At 50.0% G+C, this 14,782-nt stretch overlaps 1 protein-coding gene across 1 annotated transcript; it reads right to left on the reverse strand.

Annotated features, from left to right (window-relative positions):
* Positions 1-726: 726 nt before the first annotated feature.
* EMWEY_00001540 (hypothetical protein) lies at positions 727-11,887 on the reverse strand (the record flags this gene model as incomplete). The annotated part of the gene is made up of 17 exons (XM_013478959.1): positions 727-994; positions 1,189-1,303; positions 1,452-2,671; positions 2,851-3,248; positions 3,408-3,491; positions 3,613-4,185; positions 5,188-6,102; positions 6,309-6,626; positions 6,753-7,422; positions 7,528-7,877; positions 8,251-8,332; positions 8,806-9,026; positions 9,119-9,973; positions 10,083-10,425; positions 10,581-11,015; positions 11,175-11,278; positions 11,831-11,887. The coding sequence occupies 17 exons, from the start codon at positions 11,885-11,887 to the stop codon at positions 727-729; spliced, it is 7,008 nt and encodes a 2,335-aa protein (XP_013334413.1).
* Positions 11,888-14,782: the final 2,895 nt, after the last annotated feature.

Consider the following 14,782-nt stretch of genomic DNA (forward strand, 5'->3'; position numbering starts at 1 on the left):
GTGGAATGTATAATAAGAATCAGTCGCAGCACAATTAAGAAGCCAGGCAACAGAAGACAGATCGTGAGTGCCAATATGCGCGGGCAAACCGTGTGGGAAGGACAATGGGGTCCAACGCCGGCGCGACAATTCCAATACGGACCTCATTAGGTGATCACCTGGGGGTGTCAAACCTCCGAGGCACTAGCTTAGGACCGTTAGCGTCAATATTCCACATGAGGATGGTAGGAATATGTTGTGCTTCCTTCGTCATATAGTGTTGGTGTTTTTCGAGACCGGAATACCCACCTAGGTACAGGGACTGTGCACATATTTAGCCAGAGAAACACTAAATTACTGGTTCTACCTGTGGGGTACCCGGGAAATCGTCAGCAACTGGGAAACTGTCAAACGCTCTATGCTAACTAGATTCCGCTGGGTCCCATGAGACGAAATAGTCTCACGATTATATGAAGTCAGATGGAAGAGAAGTGCAGCAAAGTATGCCGCAGAGTTTTCATCAGTACTATGTAAGGGAGAACCCTTACCGCAGGAGCAGCTAGTGAACATTTTTTCAGCGAACGTGCCAGATGACATTGTGCTGAGAATGACATATGAGGGCCTTGCCAAATTCACAGTATGGTAGAAACTCGCCTGAATGAAAGGGATAACTTCTACGTTACGTATCTGACTCTACAATCAACGGAGCTTGCAGTGTAAGCACTAGGCATAACCCTGCCGAAAGCATTATTTCCGACCGCGCTGCGAGGGAGCCTTCTGGAGTTCCGCCTTTACGGCATTCTTTTGGGATGCTAAGCGACCGATCCACGGAAGCCCATAGATTCGGATGCCTCCCGCCAAACCTTCCTTTTCTGAATTTTCTGTTCCGAACCTGTATTCAGGAAGTTCAGAACTAAAGCGTTCATTTTCTGATGGTTCTATTTTGTGTTGTGGGTGGCGTTTTGTGGATAAGCGCGCTCTTCCCCCTTCCACGGATGACCCGGAAAGTGACTCCCTGCGCAGCGTAGGCAGATAGGCTTGTCAACTACTAGGACTCCCTTTGTTGAGAAACTGGTATAAATACCTGTTCTAACAAACCTACAGCGAGCCGAGAGTTACGTTTGATTTCTACATCTTGCGCTGACCACCAGGTCTCCACGTGAGAAGATATTGATGCCTAGTGTGGTATATGCATGGTGTTCGACTCACAGAGCAGAGCAAATTTGCACCTGAGAACCTGCAACCTCGGCTAAAAATCGCTTTGTTAGGTCCGCCTCCTGCTCATCAGTTAGAATTGCGTCAACGGCAACAACCGTCCCTACTCCTAACAAAATGACAAAACGCAAGCAGGCATCTGCAACTACTAACGCCAGCCCAAAATGTACATTCATTGGCATGCGTATTGCAGTTGAAACTGTATATATTGGCAAGTTACTTGGATTTTGAGCGTATGAGAGGAGAGCTTCTCTCACCTCTTATGCTGAGCATGAGAATAGTTTCGGCTCCCTTTGAAAGCCCCAGAACTCTCTGTTCTTGGCAATAATGGGTAAATTCTGGGAAGCGGCAAACGTCTGTACCATGTTCGAGTTGTGGCTGTTCCCGTCCCATGGGGACCAGGCCAAGCAGAGAAATATGTCCCAAATTCATCCCAGCAAACACATAATTAAGGTCTTGACATCTCTGCACCATGCGGTCCAGAGACGGAATCCAGGCAACCTGAGGTGATTTGGAGCAGAGAAGCTCGGGAACAAAGCTAGTGCATGGGGGAAGTCCAGGGCATGCATCCCCAGTTGCAGACTTTTTGATTGCCGCTAACTCTGCAACAACAGCACGACGCCAATCACGGTTGGGACAGCTAGGAGGTGCAACAAGCGGTGATATAACGGTCTTTGGTGGTAGAGCGCTGGGGCTTTCAAAATCCGTAGCTGGTGGATTTTCGTCTTCAACGGGGAGCAGATCCATCTGAGCTTCTTCTGTCCCTGGCTGGAGCTCGCCTTCCACCCTGTTTTGGAGGTTTGGATACATTGTCGACTCCGGCAGCAATATCATTGACTCTCGGCCAAATCCAGTGTGCATTTCCGGTACTGTTTTCCGGGGATGTGAAGAAGCAAATGCTGATTCATGGTGCTGCATCCGGCGTGCGAACATATGCAAGCTGAAGTCCCTACTTATACGGTGTCCAAAGAGCCGCTTCAAGGTCGGCAATCGCTCAAAAGGGAAGTGAGACAAGCGAATGTCAGGCAGTAATAAGAGGTGGCTCTTTGACTCGCCAAGGGTAGCTGGTTGTCCCTGGTTAAGCATTGACGTCAAAGACCAGTATAGCATCTGTGCAGCGAGGGCGTCAAAAAGATCTCCGAGGATAGCGTGTACCTGGCGAGGGTAAGTGCAATATGATGGAAACGAAGTGTTGGGGGTAGCTGCGTTTTCTAACGGTTCCTCGGTTGCAGACACACTCCAATTTTTGAGTAGTAAGCATTCTGGAAGTGCACGCCGCTTCAAAAAGTAGCGCCACGTTGTCAGAGACCCATCTGACTGAATCGACGGACAAGCCGCCGCAAAAAAGACAAATCCCCTTGCGCAGTGAAGGCAAACAACGCAACAGTTGCGCGGTAGCCAAGAATTTAGAATAGTTGATGGCGTCAATTCGGCAAGGGTTGTCATGTGGACGAAACCGATGCGGGAATCGAGCACCCTGCAGCACAATCAAGGGGGCGAGTCAGCAAGCAAAGCTCCACAGACATGCCAAGCTTCGTGGCCATTTGGCTGCTCTCTCTAATGCAGTGTTCCAAACTCACGAGCTCCTAGACATAGCAGTACCTGAAACACACTTGCTGGAAACTTAGGGGGACACACGTTGTGTTGCAGATCCACCTTCTGATAACTTGCGTTTGGGGCACGGCTCCTGCTTCTCTCCAGTAGTCCTCCAGTATTCTCAGCTCTTGTGTCATAACGCTTTCGGCCATTTGAGGATCCGTAAACTGCAGCTGCAGCAGCTTTGAGGCCTGAGCAACTTGGGCTGCCTGCAAAGTGGCGATGGCAGCGAACCCTCGGTCCAGCTGTTCTGAATTCCCATTTCCGAACACGTTGTTTATTAGTTCCTCTCCCAGGAAAGTGGCCTCAGTGAGATGGCCACTGACAATACAGGACAGGAAGGTTTGTTCTAGCTCAGGAGCTGCAATACAATGATGGCGGCCTTCTTGAGAGTCCCTTGTTAATGCACCAGAAAGGTAGTTCAACGATCTCTGTTGCCCTTTTGGGGTCTTATCCGCCTGCGAAAAAATAGAGGATGCTGCAGGCCAATTGGGTACGCGTTAATATGTTCATTGACGGGATTTATGCAAGCAATACTCTAATTCGTTGCAGCGGTTTTTCATCCAGCACCTGTAGGTGGTACGTCTACGACAACGGCTCCTGTTGTGTGGGCATACTAGAGCAACAGCGCTTCGGATATCTTCGATCCACAGCTCTCGGTTCTCCGGGTGCTCTGTCGCATCGTGTATCCAGGGGCACAGCTGCATACAAGTCAGCGAACCGGAAAGCCTGGGATGAATGTGGCTGGTGAACCTACACGATACTGGACCCGTTGAAACATGTGGAAAGGATGAAGGTGTGCATTGGAATCAGCAGTCTTACGCCTTGCAGTTCTCTTCCCTGTGCAATTATTCTTTGGCGTGCTTGTAGAAGTGACAGTTGATGCCTCAACATGGCACACTGGCATGCCCACTGGACGTCAAGCAGGGACTTGCCCCATATTTCGCCGCAGTTATATTTCTTGTCAGCTTGCCGACGGCAGAGGCCAACGGTTCGCATGGCTTCAAGTTCCTGAACAGCGTTTTCAAGACACTGTTGTTGAGATTTCATCTGCGAGGACGACAGTGCGTCTTCGCACTGGCTTTCATACAGCCACTGTTGGAGTACACGGCGCTTTTCATCTGCAGAAGCTTCGGCGTCGCTGGAGTGGGCAACTTCCGACGACGTTACAATTCCACTAGTCCGTGCAAAAGCTGGTTGAGAGTCGCCTAGCACTTCATGTATGTCTGCTCTCCAAAATTCAAGCGTAACCAGCTGAAGTTGATGGCGAAAGCTAACCAACTGGGCACTAGCTACGGCAATCATATCAGCCCATGCTACGGCAGATTGATGAGCGAGGTCTTTTTTGCCGTGAGCAACGAAGTCTAGGACTGCTTTTGCTTCCAGGTCGAGCCCCTGCGAAGAGCACCAGCGGTAAGCAACAGCGCGTAAGGCTGGACATGCTGAATTATAGCATACATGAGAATATCGGAGCACCACAGCAAGCTGCCAGGCGAATGAGTTTAAGTTTTCTGAAGCGAGCGTATCTTACAGAGAGAACTCGGTGAAGCGCCTCACAGCATTCCTGTAGGTCAGCTGGAGTAACAAGTGGAGAGCCTCTGGTCTTAGGAAGGGCAGTAAGGGGGCTTTCGCGCCTTTCCCAGTGATACGCTGCAAAGTTCCCTTCATCTGTCCAAAGAAACCTTATCGCTGCCATCAGGAAACGAGCTCCCCGCAGACAGCTGGAGGCACAAACTCTAAGAGGCTTCAGTGGAACACCGACTTCTTCAGTTCGATCGAGCAAACTGGACAACAAATTCATAGCCTCGAGGAACGTCTGCTTCCAATGGATGTGCAGGCTGCCTCCTTCTGCAGTCCAACCAAGGCAATAGTGCGAAAAGAAATGGTCCGCTTCTAACCCTTTAAGACGGTGCTTCCACACTGTGAGACTTAATGGCCATTGAGGTACCTCCGCTGTAGCAGCTCCTCTGCCAAATCGAGAATGGTGACCTCGACTTTGAGTGGTAATGGTTTTCCCGGTCCTTTCTATCCTATTTACAGTAGAATTGGGAGTTTGTTGAGATCCAGTGTGTGCAGAGGAAGCACGCAATGCGATGGTTGCGCCTTTCTCAAAATTAGTGCCAGTAGCTGCCGCGGAAGCGAGCTCGATTAGGGTTGCTTCAATCTGCTTCAGTACAGGAATAGCCTTTGACACAGTTCCTTTGGCAGCATGTATTTTCTGCGCAAAAGCAAGGACCTCGGTTTCGCATAGCGAAAAGCATCAACAACAGGGAAGATCATCAGAGACGTTGGCACAGAATGCAGCTTATCTAGAGCTGGTGGCCAGGACGTTGACTGTTCGTTCATCATGCACTTTGAAGCTTTGCACAATCCACCTGTGGGCCACACGCCACTTACCCACAGAGCTTCAGCAACGTCAAGGCCGACTGGGAGCTCAAGTTGAGGAGCATTTGGCCAATTTGTAACTGTGTCAAGCAGTTGCAGCGAGCCATCAACATCGCCTTGTCGGAAACGGGAGGTCGCCAGCATGGCTATCTGTCTCGCATATATGTTAGGATTGCACTCTTTCAAAACCTGAGGGCTGGGTAAGTACAGTGAGGCTGCAGACCCCAACAGGGAGCTAACGCCAAGTTCCCCAATGAGCAAGCACTGTTCTCCCAAAGTGATCAGCAACTCCCCAATGGAAATGAGGCAGCATGTACGGTGAAGGGTTACAACGGAGAAGCAACAAGCTTGCCGGCCCATAGCTGTTGAAAAGCCTTCACCTGCTTCGGTTGCCGGGCTGAGGGCTGCTACCCACCCACGAAGGGCCGACGGAGAGAAAAACGGTTGTAGTTTGTGCGCCTCATCTAAAAAGCGGCACGCAACAGCTCCTCTGAAGACCTGGATGTTGAACGAAGCTTCGAGAAGCGACACCGCTGGGTGCACGCTCCCAGTCCCACTAACACAAGATGTGGAACTATTTGACTGTAGGGACAACAAAAGGAATGCCTCTGTAACGCCCGCTCGTAGTCTCGTGAGCCGGAGGGCCCATGCTTCCAATCCAAGCTCAAATAGGTGGGCCTCAGTTTTACTCAGAAGGCGGAATGCTAAAGTGAGGCTGGTGGACCACAGCAAGGTATCCCGGATAGTCCCCGCATTCCTGTGCGCTCGAGATTTCAGGAGAGATGCCAGGTCTCCTTTATCTCCCGATTGCCCTCTTTCGGCCCTCTTTATCCATGAGCCTTCTGCAGCAGTTGAGCAGTTCCCGCGTGAACCGAAACGCCCGAGACGAATTGGCTCGTATAGGCTTGTGGACGCCCAAGGATCAAGCTGCCAAGTCGCATGTTGCAATGACATAAATCCAAATTTGAATCCCTAGAAAAAAAGCCCACCTCGGCACGATGTAGTCTCTTATGCTAAGATTCTTGTAGTAGCTCTCTTCTTCTCGAAGGGCCTGACTGTGATGCAATAAAGAAGTTTAATATTAAGTGGAATTTTGGTTCAGCGGCATCTTCGGCACTAGGAAATGCACTTACTTCTGCGTGGTCTTTAGGAGACCCGACGGTACCGTTTTCCTCCCCTCCAATAATTCCATCTTGCCCACTAGCCTTTTCTGAGGGGCTGCGAGTAGATGGCTCAAGCATTTCAGAAGAGAGGTTGACAATTTGTCGCATCGCATCGGCAGTCTCTGATGTGTCGGGAGAATAGAAAAGCTTGAGAGCCTGTGCTTGCAGTAGAAGCAATTGGTCAAGCCTAATTACAGTGCCACTTAGGCTCATAAAGCCTGTTGAGGATGCTGCTGCATCTGTTTGAGCGTCAGAGTCTGCCCCTTGGTTGTCCCGTGGTAACCAACACTGCACACATCTCAAATACACTTGAAAATACAAGTGGCTGTTGACATTTAAGTATGTGTACAAGCACCACCAGACACCTACCCACTGACTGCAGGATCTGGTGTAGCTCTACTTCCTGCTGCTCACTTCTTGTCGGCATTCCACTCTCTTAAGCAGATCCAACGCCGCACGAATATGGGAACTGGCCTTTGCCCAGGAGCGTCGCATGCTAAGAAGCCACTCTGCAAGTTCCAAGTGGACAACGATTCCGTGGGGGTCCTTATCGTTTTCAAACAAATTGAGAGCCCCTTCGTAAGCTTCCATTACCATGGAGGTAACTCCAGAGGTTTTTTGAGCAAGTCGAGCAAAGCACAGTAACAAGTCAGCCTCGCTCGAAGGTTCGCTTCTTGCCAGACTGCATACTGCAGGGAACAAATCAGGCATTTCTGTGCGGGTCAGAGCGAGGATCTGCAATTTCATTAGGGCTGTGTGCAGCACTTTGGGCACCAGCAGCACGGCAGCTTCGGCGGTGCGGAAGAGTTCATCCCACTTCCTGGCATAAGGCAGGGACCAAAGGAGTCCCATGCACATGCGAGTTATCAAAGTTGTCGCAACAGGACGATAACTGGTGGGGATAGTGTATAGAGCGGCTTTTACTGCCAAATACGCGTGTTCCCCATTACGCTCGTCGCCCAATACTGGTGCGGCCGCATTCCACAGTGCCTTTGCGGCAAAAAGAAGCAAGGACACGCAATTAGCCTCTTTCCCGTATTCACAAGCCTGAAGCAGGTGGCGTATTGCCCACATGTTTCCTTCCCTGCCACCGCAAACATTCATACTCCCACTCACCTTGATAGACTGATGCCTACGTCAGCCTCTGTCATCTAAGATTTACAAGTAGTAAGCAGCTGCCGTTACTCACGTCGTAAAGTCTGTAGCAAGAAGAGCTAAACCGGCCAGAACATGTGCCACGCCCCTCCAGAGTTGCAGTTGATAGCTTACACTGGAAGGAATTTTGTACGGCACTGCACAACACTTTCCCCCCAGCGCTTGGAAGGCGTAAGCTACTGATAGACCTTGGACGGTTGTGCAATTTACAGAGAGCGATGCAGCTGCAAGGCGAGTCCACAGCTCCGTCTTCAGCAATTCAACCGATTCGGCTGGCCCCGCAGAAGTGGGTGCAGCCATGGTAGTGGCGGCAGACCACAGCAAATCCCCACACTGCAATAATAGTTGTTCCTTGGTTGAAGCTTCTTTTTCCAAAATTGCCTTCTGCATAGTATTCAACAGCGCATAATTAGCATGCAACGTGCAAACCAACTTTCTGATGCGTCAAGAAATTAACAGGCAATCACAGCAGTCGGTACTTAGTGTGATTCATCCAGTAGCAAACGGGGCCTGGGTGATCCGGGTGGGTATAATGGCGTGTGCACCTCGATTTGGAGGAGCACCAAAATATCTGGAGTAAGCTTGGGCATTGATGCATTTTCAGCCATTCCTGGAGCCTGCCCCTTTGTCTGTTTTCCTTTTGATAATTTGTCCAGTCCCCCCGCAGTCTCTTGAAGCCCATTAGAAGACGTCTTCAGTAGCCGGGAAAGAATAGGTTGTGGTATTTCTTGCAGCATGATATCTTGCAGCAACGCACCGAAAATCTTTCGCCTGCTCGAGGTGTGCCATAGTGGAACCTTTGAGCAGAACTCTTGAACCAATCCAAAGTCTTGAAGTGCCTGACATTTGGCCACTGACGCACTACAGCATGGAATGGTTTAAAGAATGTGCCAGTACGTTAGGAGATCGCGGGTAAAATGAATGTTCTTACAAGGGCAGAGCGGGAACAGAATTCGGTGAAAGTATGCACGACAACGTCGCAGGTATTTGGCGGTTGCTCTAAAAGCCGGTGAAAAAGTTCCTTTAGAACTGGCAGCAGTCGGCTTATCCCCGGCGCTTCTGTTGGACTGTTTAGGAGCAAACTCCTGTATATATTCCATGCGTGGACTGCTGCATTGAAGACGAGCCATGTCTGCCCAAATGCGTCGCTGTAGGCAACACGCCAATCATTTGCTCCAGCAACCACTTTAGATGCAGATAATTTAAGCAGATCACATGCAATTGTTCCTTCAATAGAGACGCAGAGTCCGGTTTCCTGCGGTTCTGGTTGCCAGTTGCAACCGACGCACTAACACTGGATTGGCGCACCTACCTGAGCCTCGCCCCAAACAAAAGTAGATTGTGGACTCTTTGCTCCTCCGAAAGCACATTATCGCCTGGCTTTATGACTGAAGCACTGCCACTGCCGCTTTCCTTGGACAGCAGGGGAGGCTCTTCTAATAAATTATCGCTCTCCTCAAATGCTGGCCCATTGGCACCAGATTCCGCATTCCCGGAGCTGCTTGATGCCTTCAGCTTGCTGCAGCATAGCGCCTACGGGGAAACGCCATACGCCGATGCCTTGAATGAAGGTCCACAGACAGACACACTGCTGGGACACATGGCTGTCTGCAAAAGATACATACCAGAGCGTAGGCAGCCTCGATGATGTTCACAGCCATTTCAGTTTCGAGCGGCGGCGTAAGCCGTACGCGCACGTCCACGGGAGCCATCGTTTCGTGCGAATCGAAATTGAGCGCTGTTGGATCCAAGCACTTTTCAGTTCCATGGACCATAGAGAGAAGCACAGTTGCAGCTCTCTCTGTGGCTCGATCATCCCCAACTTCTTGCGCGCGGTCGACTAAATGACCGTATGATGCTATTATCTTTTTAACCATGCTTTCCCCTTGCACGGAGAGCATTCTTTTTGCATGAACAGAAGCCCTAGCTTGTTGTGATGAACCGGCCGCTCGCTTGTTTATGTTGTGTGGCTCCACCCGAAGCTGGCGGCTACAGCTTTTGCTCTCTTCGTCAGCCAGCAGGTGAAGTGCTCTTCGGCGAAGGTCTTCTGCAATTTCAATTATCTCGCCAATTGGTTGATCGTGCCTGCCGCCAAACGCTATGTTCTGAATCTGTTCCAAAGGACTAGAGTGTCCCACTGCCACAGTTAGTTGGCTGACTGCCTGGGCCATTCTTTCTAACGATAAACTTAGCGGCCGCGAGTTCGCCAGCTGCGTGAGGCTTGAGTCGCTTTCGAGAGCGCAAGTAGTTGCCAAAACTGGATTATCTACCACACTTGTAGCAGGTTGACTGGCTGATGCTAGTTCACTTCCGTGGTAGACAACAGGACAATAGCTGCGTTCGATTTTCAGCGCCCTGTTTACAGTTGCTTGCGCTGCCTTAAAAAGTTCCTCTTCAACTTCGCACTGTGCCAGTTGATGGAAAAGGTGCACTCGAAGTGACATGTGGCTTGATTGACAACGATCCAGTGCATTACTAGCCTAAGCGAAAAATACGTACGGGTTTGTGCAATCATCGCTGAAGCAGAAATTTCACATTGGGGAAATAAAGAACTCCAACGATGTGTAACTTTAAGTTCTCTGTGCCTACCTTCTGCAGGCTTCTATAAATGTGGCGCCGCGTGTCTGGACCTAGGCACGGCCTTGCGATGTTCCACATGGTAGCAACACAAATTTCCACCAGATCTCCATTCTCACTAACATGAGCGAGAGCAGTAAGGCATTCGTCCAGGCGACGGACGGCTTGCACTCGAAGATCCGGGATTGGGCATGGCTCGCGAGCCGAGGCAGAGAGCAAAGAAAAGTCAGTTGGAGGAGAAAAGCCTGTACCTTCCTGATGGCCGAGCTCACAGAGAAATTCACGCAGGCGCAGCTCTGTCTCGGTCTCCAACATCCGCTGTAGCACAGTGACGCTCGTGGTGCCAGCCTGCCACCTAGGAGAGAAGAAAGTTCAATCAAGCTAGAGCATCCTTCTCCACATGTGCAACAGCCTCCCCCCTTGCTATCTAGGGCCAGCAAAATCCTTCCGCTGGGCAGGTTCCCTCGTGAGGTGGGTTCGCTAGCTGCCTAAACACAGGAACAGCCTTACCTTTCCAACGCTTTCGTCATAACTCTAGCCAAGGGGAAATAACGTTGTGCAAGGGCTGCCTTGGCAACTAAGTAGCCGGCAAAGTGCTCGTTTTCCCCAGCACTTCGAGGAGGCTCGAGAGACTTTTGTAGCGTGTAAATCTGGTCATCAACATCTTCTGGTGATCCCCCGCTAAAAAGTGCGCTCCGAACAACTTGTGGCAATTGTGGATCCAAAATCGTCCATGCTTTCAATAGGTCATTACATGCAGGATCAACTTTATTACCTGCTGCATTCTCCTTTTGCGATCCAGCCGATCCAAATGCTTGCGGTGTTTTCGCAGCAAGTCGGCCTACTGATATTGCCGTCTCCACTGTTCCTGCCCAGCATGGAAACTCCACTTTCGTCTGGATTGGTCCACTTGCATCCTGCCTTCCGCCCAAACCACCACGAATCCTTCAATATATCACAAACCGCAAAGTGTCGTCGATTTTCACCCACGGCATACCGTTAAAAGATGGTACAGCCCCATTTTGTGAGCTTCATCATGTTGGGTAACTGGCAAACAGCCACTAAAAGGCAACTACAAAAAACAGTCTGGCGTCCATGGCTTACATGGCTAGCTTGCGCTGCAAAATGTGATGGTGCTTATGCCACTGCGGTGAGTGCCAGTGGGCGGCCTTGGCCTCAACACACAGTTGCATCGCATCTTCAATGGCCTAAAGCGCTCACCGCAGCTTCAGTCATTCCCCACTCCTGATGCGGTCAGCTATGCGAAGGTGAAGCTACTCAGAAAGGGTCAGTCCAGACTTTCTATATATTGTTATTGTGGCATATCCAAGTACAGGCTGCAGCAGTGAGGCTCTTCACTTGACCTTTTGAGTTTTTGCACGTCTGCCTCCATCTTCAAAACAAACAGCAGCGTGAAGGAGAAACGATACGATCAGTCTGAATCCAGCCATATTAGTGGTTCTACAGGAAGTTCCTTGCCCTTGGCTTCCAGATGCGGGTGGGGCCGTAGCTTGGGCACCTTTGGCAGGCTTTCCTAAGGTCTTTGCTGGTGACCGCGCCTCTTGAAGTCTGCGACAGCACTCCCTCTATAATAGAAAGGGCTATAAAAGCACGCCACCTTTTGAAATACCAATTCACCTCGTGCGATGGCCTGCATATAGCTGCTAGCCTTCTACGAGGGGGCGTTAAATCGCCTACTGGAGAAAGGGTAAGATCCTTTCCAAGCTGTTGCAAAAGCTGCGAGCCCAAAACGGTCTTACAAATGGCCGTAGGAGCACTAGAACAGCTTTAACAGCGTGCTGGATAAAATTGTCCATTCTGTCAGCACATGCACCCCCAAATGAGAAGAACTGTTTAGCAGTGCGCAGAGTGCAGGTATATCGAGGGAATGCCGCTTGGTCGCAAAGCTCGTGGGATCTCCATAACCATGACTGCGAAGCTCACGAGAAACAAATCCGCTACGCTTTTTTAATCACAATGAAACTAAAGTTTCAATAAACTCTGTCTAATTTGGCCTCAGTACGGGACTGACTGCGTAACTTCATCCACGGTTGCAAGAGCCTTTTCTACAAAAGCAAGAGCGTCGACGTGCTGGTCTACAGCAACAATCCCCTTCATAGCAACGGGTTGCGTGTGTTTGGTTTCCAGGTACGCCCTGCAAAGCAAATAGTTCCAGCATTGCTGTCTTCTTGGTGAAGTACGAATAACCCTATTATTGTGCTTAGTCCATGCAAATCGATACATACACTACTATCTGCTCGTTTCCTCTTGAAGGTGCATTGACGCAGCACATGTAGGCATATTTTGAAGCCCAGCGTACCGGAAAAGAAGCCCATAAGCTTTTGTACGCGGGGACCGTATTCCGACTTGATCGAAGAGCTGATGGCAATGCAGAAGCAATACAGGGGTGGGGTTTCACCCGGAGAGGCAATGCTCCTTTCTGTGGTACCCTGATCCTCAAAAAACAGATTTTTATTAGCCTTGTCAGATGATTTTTCTTTGTCGGTGACCAACCTGGAAAACGTGTCTTGCTTTCTCCTCGTCCCCGTGGGCGCAAGCTTGCAAGCAAAAGGTAAGAATCATGTCTGGTAGAAGCGACACAATACAGATATTCGCCGCAGAATAATAGTAGGAAACCATACCTCGCAAAGACTAGAACTCAAGCCCACAAAGCCATTACGGGCTATGCAGCTCTCTACTGGGGGGCAAATCTGAGACTACGCAGCAAGAAATGGGGGCAGCTAGTTTCGCCCTCTGTTTTATGAGCAGTTACCAGCATTGAGGTCCATAAGGGACGTTTCTGCCAGTAAGCATATCTCTTGGTACGCTATTTCAAGTTTTCTTATGGACGCGTGTCCATCGGATCCATGCTGCAATGGGCGCGACTCATCGATTAGCCGCATAAGCCGTTGCACACGTACTCCAGGCATCTTCCCTTCAAGTGTTAAGAAAAATAAAATATTTCACTAGCAGATTACAGACAGCACTTTGCTTTTCCTTGTCTGTACAACGTATTGCTATCGATTAGCATCCCAAAAATCCATTTGGAGCTCCGGAAAAGGCGTAGCCCCCCGTTATTGATATTACAAAAATGTTACTAACTTGATGAAAATATTTGTACTTGTGTCTTCTCGTTGCACAAGGATGCGCCCCCGTAAAAAGCAATTGCAAAGAAACCGTTGTGACCCGAGCGCGTTAGCATGCTTTGAGTTCCTAACCGCCGTGGGAAAGGGAGCGCTGCATTGCTGGCTGGAGTTTTACTAAGGTCTCCCTCCTGCATATAACTGCTGTAATTCCATCCCTTTTTTTGTTAATTTTCTCAGTTTCTTTATGGTTCCCAACAGGCTAGAGCCGGCAACCAGCGGTGAAACGGTGACCCTCGGTGGCGACGCAGACAATTGTGAACCCCGTTGTTGCTGGGGAGAAAATGTCTTACACAGTTATACTGAACATTCAAAAATAGTAAATATACACTAATACGAAGGTGACCGATGACATGCAGCCATTGTCCTCGGCGTCTTTGGCACACTTGCTGCGACGACGACGCCTGTACCGTTGTTGGCACCGTTGATCTGCACACTGGACATGCCCGTTCCCTCTCTAATTTCGTCTGCTTGACGACAAAATTCAAGGGGCTGAATGAGACTAGGTACCCCCGTTGTCCTTATTGAGCAGACTGCAACCGCTGAAGGACAACTCGGCCACAGCGGACACTCGCCTTACTTCCATAGAAATCTCCCAAAAAATGAATTAAGTATAGCTTTGAAGTGTAGTACTCAGATGAAAAAAGTCACGGGGGCTCAACACTGCTGACGGAGGGAACCTGTCCTGACTGGCGTACTGGCTTCACTGCTCACTCTTCGGTTGAAGCGCAACAACTGAACAAATCTTTTAAGGCCCACATGGGATATGAGCTAATTAAGCGTTACGTTGTAGTACTCGATGGGGCTAAATGGGAGGCAGCCCGACGGTTTCCTTGATCCACTCTGTGTGTGACGGAGGAAGACGATGCTGCCTTCAAGAAGGGCACCATGGTTTTGGAGCTTTGTTTGTTTAGTCGTCGAGATGCATCGCTCGGGCGAGTCACTGTCAAAGATGCTTGCTAGTACTTTCCCCTTGCCCCAGCTCTGCTTTGTCTTCTCCTCAGCACCGATAGTGGGTGGCACTGAGTTTACTGACGCGATGATTGCTAGTTGCGGCTCTGGTTCTTGATGCACTACCGGAGGCACACCCCAAGCAAACAGGAGCTCCTTGCCAGAGGGACCATCCTTGGCTTCTCCAAAGTTGGTGTCTGGCTGGAAGCTGCTGTGTGGAAGCCTGGTGGGGCTGTGGCGTAGTGAGGCATGCTCGTCTGGGGGGAAGCTGGCAGACTCTGAACTGGGGAAGTGTTGCCTGAATCCCATGCCTTCTTTAACAGACCGACTGAAAATGGAACTTGGATGTTCGCTGCAGGCACGTTGTTGAGACTCTTCTGGGTAGGGAATCCAGGGCGAAGGTGCTCCGAATAGTGTGTTGTGGTTTGCATGTTGATAGGCACACCTAATCCTGGTGCGGCCTGTGTTGAAATGGACATTCGCCTGTGCTGAAGCCGTTCCCTGTGCATGGTTATTATGTAGTAAGCTTGTTCTTCTGGTAGGATATCTTCGCGGATACATACGGTGTTGTCGAATGAGCTCATTTGTGAATTTGCCATGGCTGCCGTGATCTCCCGG

The sequence above is a fragment of the Eimeria maxima genome, genomic scaffold, assembly GCF_000499605.1.
Source record: "Eimeria maxima Weybridge genomic scaffold, Emw_scaff8, whole genome shotgun sequence".
In the NCBI taxonomy this organism is placed as follows: domain Eukaryota; phylum Apicomplexa; class Conoidasida; order Eucoccidiorida; family Eimeriidae; genus Eimeria; species Eimeria maxima.